The sequence below is a fragment of the Muscardinus avellanarius genome (genome assembly GCF_963383645.1).
Source record: "Muscardinus avellanarius genome assembly, chromosome: 2".
NCBI classification, from domain to species: Eukaryota; Metazoa; Chordata; class Mammalia; order Rodentia; family Gliridae; genus Muscardinus; species Muscardinus avellanarius.
In genome coordinates, this window is record NC_137787.1 from 63,572,991 (window position 1) to 63,579,858 (window position 6,868).

The 6,868-nt window shown below is 46.3% G+C and overlaps 1 protein-coding gene across 1 annotated transcript in view; it reads right to left on the minus strand.

Moving 5' to 3' along the window:
• PDK1 (pyruvate dehydrogenase kinase 1) overlaps window positions 1-1,690 on the minus strand; it is a gene marked incomplete at both ends in the record, with an annotated part of 38,538 nt that extends 36,848 nt beyond the window's left edge. The window contains one exon of the mRNA XM_080690161.1: window positions 1,519-1,690. Within this exon, the coding sequence (XP_080546287.1) occupies window positions 1,519-1,690 (172 nt within the window). The remainder of the gene's footprint in view (window positions 1-1,518) is intronic.
• Between the last annotated feature and the right edge of the window lie 5,178 nt (window positions 1,691-6,868).

Genomic DNA, 6,868 nt, shown 5'->3' on the forward strand with positions numbered 1-6,868 from the left:
TCAGAAATAGAATGCCCCTATGTTCAATCCCCAGTACCAGGGGGGGGAAAAATAGTGTTTCTCAACTCTAGGTTCATTAAAAGCATAAGCCTTATCTAAGAAACAGAGAAATTTGACCTGTGCATGCAAGATTCACTGATGCCATACAGAACTATTAATATTGATTACCATAAGCAAAGAGTAAGTGCAGAGGGCTTTCAGGCAACAGAAAGCCAAATGTCCAGTGCCTGTGCAATCATCTTCAAGTAGGACCTATCCAATTGTCTGATTCCTGGTAAGCCACCTGCCCCATTCTTCACTCTTATATCAAAATGCTAAGCCGAATAGCTAGTGTCCTTTGGCAAGCAGCTTTACTTAAACTAAGAAGTCATATTAGAGCCAGTCGTGGTGGTGCACATTTGTAACCCCAGTACTTGGGAGGCTGAGACAGGAGGATCAGGCAGGTTCGAAGCCAGCCTCAGCTACTTAGTGAGGCTCTCAGCAACTTGGTGAGACCCTGTTTCAAAATAAAGAATAAAGAATAGGTCTGAGAGTGTAGCCCGGAGGTAGAATGCCCCTGGATTTCATCCCCAGCTACACACACACACACACACACACACACTCACACGTCATATTATTTCAACAATGTATGTTAAGCTAATTTAATCTTGCTGCTTTAGCAGGGGAGATCTTAGCAAAAACTAAATTGTCAATAGCAAGAACTATGGTTTTACAGGAAAACATCTTCTTGTGAAAGTGTAATGGCCTATTTGTGAACAAGACCAAATTCACTCTTTCCCCACAGGATAGTCATTTTAAAGTAAAAACAAAAACTGAGGGTTCTAAGCCACAAACAAACAAAAACCTGCCACTATAAGCTAGTTTTAAGATAAAGGTGGCAGCCATGCTGCTGTATCTTTCAAACCCACTGATCATGTTAGTGACCTAATAACACAAAGCAGAAGGTAAATTTTCTACTCAAACAGAGAGTGTATATAAGGGTTTTTTTCCTTTTCCCCTTACAGCCCCTGATGAGAATTCAAAGTTCGAATGCCCAACTCTCGAATTCCTTCTGCAATCGGTTGCACAACTTCCAGAAAAAAACCTAGCGTGAAAAGCAATGGGACTCCAGCGTCTTGCGCCCTTGCACTTTAAAGACTTAAGGCTGATGAAATGAACGTGTGTTGGTGGAAGCACACTTAAGCCACTGGCAAGGAAAACACCCTAAACAAACACTGGGCCCGTCCCGACCCGCTCCCGGTACCACCTCGCCAACTCTACGCGCTGCCCACCCCGACCGCGACCCCAGATCGCGACCCCGCGCGCTGGCCTCCCTCGCGCCCGGGCGGGCGGGCCTGGACACCTGTGCAGGTGCGCGGCGGGCGGGGCGGGCTCGGCCGCGGCCCTCCAGCTGTTTGCCCACCTTAGCTGGGGAAGCCGCACGCCCGGGGCAGTGGCCGGGAGGCTGCAGCGCCCCCCCCCCCGGGAAGCGGGAAGCCCCCGGGCTGCGCACAAAGGCCGAGGCCGCGCCGCGCTCACCGAAGTCCAGGAACTGCTTCATGGAGAGCGGGGACGGCGAGAAGCGCGCGTAGAAGTCCACCTGGCCCGGAACGCCGCGCTCCGGCGCCGGCCCCGAGCCCGAGCCCGAGCCCGAGGCGAGGTGGCGGCTGGCCCTGGGGCCGGCTCCGCGCAGCAGCCGCGCCAGCCTCATGCCGAGCGCCGCCGGAGGAGCCGCAGCCCCGGGCGCCAGCTCGCCGCTCCGCGCCGCGGCCGGTACGTGAGGGACGTGGCGGGCGGCGGGGCGGGGCGCGGCTGTCAGCGCCGATGCCCCGCCCAGTCCCCGCCCACGGTGGGCGTGGTCGGGAGTCTGGGAGCGCCCTGGTGGGCGTGGCCCGGCGAGCCTGGGAGTCCCCCCCCTGGTGGGCGTGGCCTGAGGAGCCTGGGGGAGCGCGCAGGTAGCTGAGCCCGACCCTGGCCTGCCGCGAGAGGCGGTGGACCCCAGGACGCGACGCTCGGGACGCTCTCTCCAGCTGGCTGTGTGATGCGCCCCCCTCCCCACGCCCTTTTGAAACAAAACCCCGCCTCCCTGTTTCCTAGTCCCTCCCAGTCCCAGCCTTCTGGCTCCTGGAGTGGACCGCCCTGCGCTGGCACGCCGCGCTGTCACGCCGGGAGCACGTTCCACAAAGAGCCCTCTATGATGCAAGTCCCACATTTCCTTTTATTGTTGTTTTTGTAGTGCAGGGAATCAGCCCCGGACCTCGAGCATGCTAGGCAAGCGCCCCACCACTGAGCTACAGCCCCAGCCAAGCCTCATTTTACCTGTGAAGAAACTGAGACCCAAGAAGGTTCAGGTGCCCACGTGCCAGTGGTTAATAAATACGAATGCTGAACACTTGTGTGTGTGTCTCTAATTAATAACACAGCGACTGCAATTCCAGGAGAAGATCACTGGTAACCCAGCTTGAAACCCTCTCTGGACAGAAGGGTATTTAAAGCATCCCTGCACCACTCTCATTGCCCTTAACTGTCGCCGCCGCCTCCTCCTCCTCCTCCTCCTCCTCCTCCTCCTCCTCCTCCTTCCTTCCTTCCTTTTCCTTTTTTTTTTTTTTTTTTTTTTTTTTTTTTTTTTTGCGGTACTGGGGCAATCTACCTCCAAGCTATACCTCCAACCCTTCATTTTATTCTTTATTTTGAAACAGGGTCTCACTAAGTTGCAGAGAGCCTTACTAAGTAGCTGAGGCTGGCCCCGAACCTGCGATCCTCCTACTCCTTTCTCAGCCTAAGTACTGGGATTACAAACTAGCGCCACCAGGGCTCAGCTTCTTAACTGTCTTCTTAAGGCCACCTTTCCAGGTTTCTAAATAGTAAACATCTCAGTAGACAATTTCTATTACTTTTTATCCATAGACAGCTGCAATGCCTGTAGTTACTAGTAAAAGTCATTTCTGTCTAAGTTCTGCTGCTGTTTCCTCATGTAACCACTCCAACACTACAGTCTTAGATAGATGCAACAAAATGACTTTACCATGGGTGCGAAGTTTATCAATTAGATAGGATCTATGTCTACATATGTATATCATGTGACTGTGTGTGTCTTTATCTTCAGCAGTTCCTAAAGAAAGAAAATAACATTTCATTTCTCCATGGTGGTCAGGTCTTGTATAAAAAATATGAGGAATGAGATGAAAGTCCCCTTTCAGGTTGCATTAGTTCAACAAATTGTATTTAGCATGAAGGGGAACACTGACCACTTGGAAACAAGTGTGGGGCCCTGGGGTTGTAGGGGAGGAAATCCCTTAGTTGGAACATGCCCCTGTGACAAAAGACAAATGTACAAGAGAAAGGTGTTTTTTTCATTTATTTTCTGTGGTGCTGGGGACTGAACTTGGGGACACTCTACCACTGAGTTGTATCTCTAGGCCTTATTTATTTGTTCATTTGAGACAGGTTCTCCCTCAGTTTCCCAGGCTGGTCTCAAATTTGTAATCTCCCTGCCTCAGCCTCCCAAGTACCTGGTGTTACAGGCATGCACCGCCAGCCCAGTATTAGATATTTACTAACATCTACATTTCATACATACATGGGAGATACCCTGAGAATGAGTAATTCTCAGAAGATGGTCTTGAATTCCAGCTTATATGATATCTTCAACAAAGAACAATATATTGTTAGAGAAATATCAAGACAAAAGCACTTCAAGTGTCCTTTATAAGTGGACATTTCCTTTATGAAAGAACAATTTGTGCCCTTTTTCATAGGTTTTCCTCTATCTGCTGCTTTTCAGTTGTCTTTAGCTCGAACTAATGCATATGCCAAGAGTCATATTTTGGAGCAGCATATTGTGGTATCCTTCAGTGCCATAGCTTCAAATATGAGAGAGCCTGTGCTCCATGAAAGGATTAGGTTTGCGTGGGTAGCCCAGAAAACAGATGGAGACTTACGGTGGATACTGTGGAGAGACAGATCTGACTCAACACGGGAAACTGTCACTGGTTACAGCCCTTGCACTCTGCGATAGTGAGCTTTAGAGGAGGACGGAGTTCTTGTCGACGACCTTTAGTCAAGAGTCGGATGACAGTTTATAAGGATTGCAGGAGCACTGTGAGAAGCAGAGTGATAGATGAAAAGAGCCTGAGTTCTGGTTACATCCCGGCTCTGCAGTGTGCTGGCTCTCTGCCCTTGCGTGAGTTTCTTAACCTAAGGTTTCCTAAAAAGGGGAGCATAAACACCTCTCAGTGATCTTCTGACACAGATAGTATAGCTACCCGTGTTAGCACAATGCCTAGGACATACCTACTCAATAAATGGTGTCTATTTTTTATCATTATTGCTTTTTTAAAATTATTTCCTTATTAGGATTTTTTGAGAACCACTTACATACATAATTTGTTTGAAGCAAAATTACATATAAATGGTATACAAATTAATTTTTTTCTTTTTCATTTCTTTTTGCTTCTTAGTCAAAGGTTTAAGGCTCAGAAGCTGGGAAGAACCTTGGAAGACTTTGCTGAAGAACTAAATTACTTAACCATGTAGACAGAAGCATATCATACTCTCAGACTGCATAAAAAAATTTTGTGTAGCTGGGTGTGTGGTGGCACATGCTTGTAATCCCAGTACTTGGGAGGCTGAGACAGGAAAATCGCAGGTTTGTGGCCAGTCTCAGCTACTTAATGAGGCCCTCTGCAACTTAGTGAGACCCTGTTTCAAAATAAAGAATAAAATAGGGCTGGGGGTATAGCTTAGATGTAGAATGTTTCTGGGTTCAATCCCCAGTCACACACACACACACACACACACACACACACACACACACACATATGTGTATATATATATGTGTATATATGTGTGAATATATATATATGTGTGTGTATATATATACATATATACATATATACATATATACATATATATATATATGTGTGTGTGTGTGTGTGTGTGTGTGTGTGTGTGTGTGTGTAATATCAGACTTAAGCCAGATTCTAAATTTACTGGAAATGTATGATCATGTTGGGCTACTTTGAGAAGAATGGGGGGAAGAAATGGAAAATAAGTTAGAACTTAACACCCTGTCTCCATTACCTTCTAGGATCATGAGGTTCAGAGGACATAAGAGAACATCATATTTATTACCCCAACCCCTTCCTGCCAAGCTGCAGTTTGTGTAGCTATAGCTTTCTCCATGTGACCAGTGAGCCTAGAAGTAGTCCTATTTTTCCTCTGTTGCTCATGCGGTGCTCTAAACCATCACTGCCTGCTTAGCTGAGCCCGTAGCCCAGGAAATAGCCCCTTCAACAACCTCTCAATTTCCCTTTTGAGTGTGCTTATCATGTCTTGTCTCCAACTTGTTTGATACCTGAGAAAGATAAATTTCAAAACAGGTAAAAAAAAAAAAAGTCAAAATTTATACAGCAATAAAATAACACCTGCCAAAAATTTTGTTTAACACATCAATTAAATAAGGGAACCAGAAAAAAAAAGGCATAGTCAACTCAAAAGAGAAGTCAAACAACAGAAATACACAAAAGAATATGCAAAGGCTGCAAAACTGGATCTCTCCTTGGAAAGCAAGGGAGAGTGGTCTCTCTCTTGACAGACTTATTGGCACCATCATCAGTTATCTGCAATCTACAGAGTTGTAAAACAGCTCAAAGATAATCAGATACTCTGGGAAGTTTTGCTGTAAATTATGTCTAGCATTCCACCAAAGGACAGTTTTTCCCTCCACACATTTGCCTTTTTCTCAAAGGGTACACCCACTCAAGTCATTACTTGGGCAATGGTGTGGAGATCACCTATTCACCAGGACCTGTTTGGGGGAAAGGCACTTTTTATTTTAAGTAATAATTTTGAATGCTGCTAGAGGGAGAAATCCCCTGGGAAGGCTCTTAAACAGCTGTGCAGGAAGCCAGGGGAGGAATTCACTCTGCAGAGCAAAGGGCAGTGAGAGGAGGCAGGAGATTGCGAAGGCCAGTTCATAGGCTAAGCTCTCCTGGCATCCACCCAAATTCAGTAGTTTACTAAAAAGATTGCTGAGACTGGATCTGTTGTGCCTTCTTGCAAATTAGAAAGAAAAAAAAAATAGATGGTTTCTGGGGGGAGAACTGGATCCAGTAAGTCCAACATTTGCATGTAAGGAGTCTAAGCCGGTTGTGTTAGGGAGGAAACCCTAAGCGTTTATAGACATGGACAAGGATCCTGAACTTGGACAAACTGGAATTGGTAATGTTCAAAGAGAAACTTAGGTACATTAAGATTTTAAAGCCTTAATTTGAGCAGACAGTAATTCATGAATTGGACAGTTCTGGCCTGTATGTGGTTCCAGGCTCTACCAAAGGGGCAGGAAAGGAAGTTGAGGCCAAGATTAACTTGATGTGTTGAAGTGGAATAGACTTACTTGGATCACTCCAGTTGGAAAGGCCCTAGTTAGAGCTTAGTTCACAGTCTGCTTGGTTACACTTATATTTCACTTTACCATTTACACTGGGTTGGGCTTGGCTCCATAGAACCTGAGCCCTGGAGCTTCCTCAATATAATGGTTGCTGGTTTTTTTTTTTTTTTTTTTCCTTTTTCTTTTCTTTTTGTGGTACTACGGTTGGAACCCAAGGGGCATTCTACCTCTGAGCTACACCCCCAGTCCGATTTTTTATTCTATATTTTGAAACAGGGCCTAAGTTTCAGAGGTCCTCACTAAGTAGCCGAGACTGGCTACAAACCTTCAATCCTCCTGTCTCAGCCTCCCAAGTACTGGGATTACAAGCCTGAGCCACCATGCCTGTCTAGTATGATGACCTTCTAATTAATTATTTTAATAGCGATTGGAGCCTATGTCTGAGGGTCAAGAAATCTGGTAAGTTCTGAATTGCACACTTGTGGGAGACCAGAATAT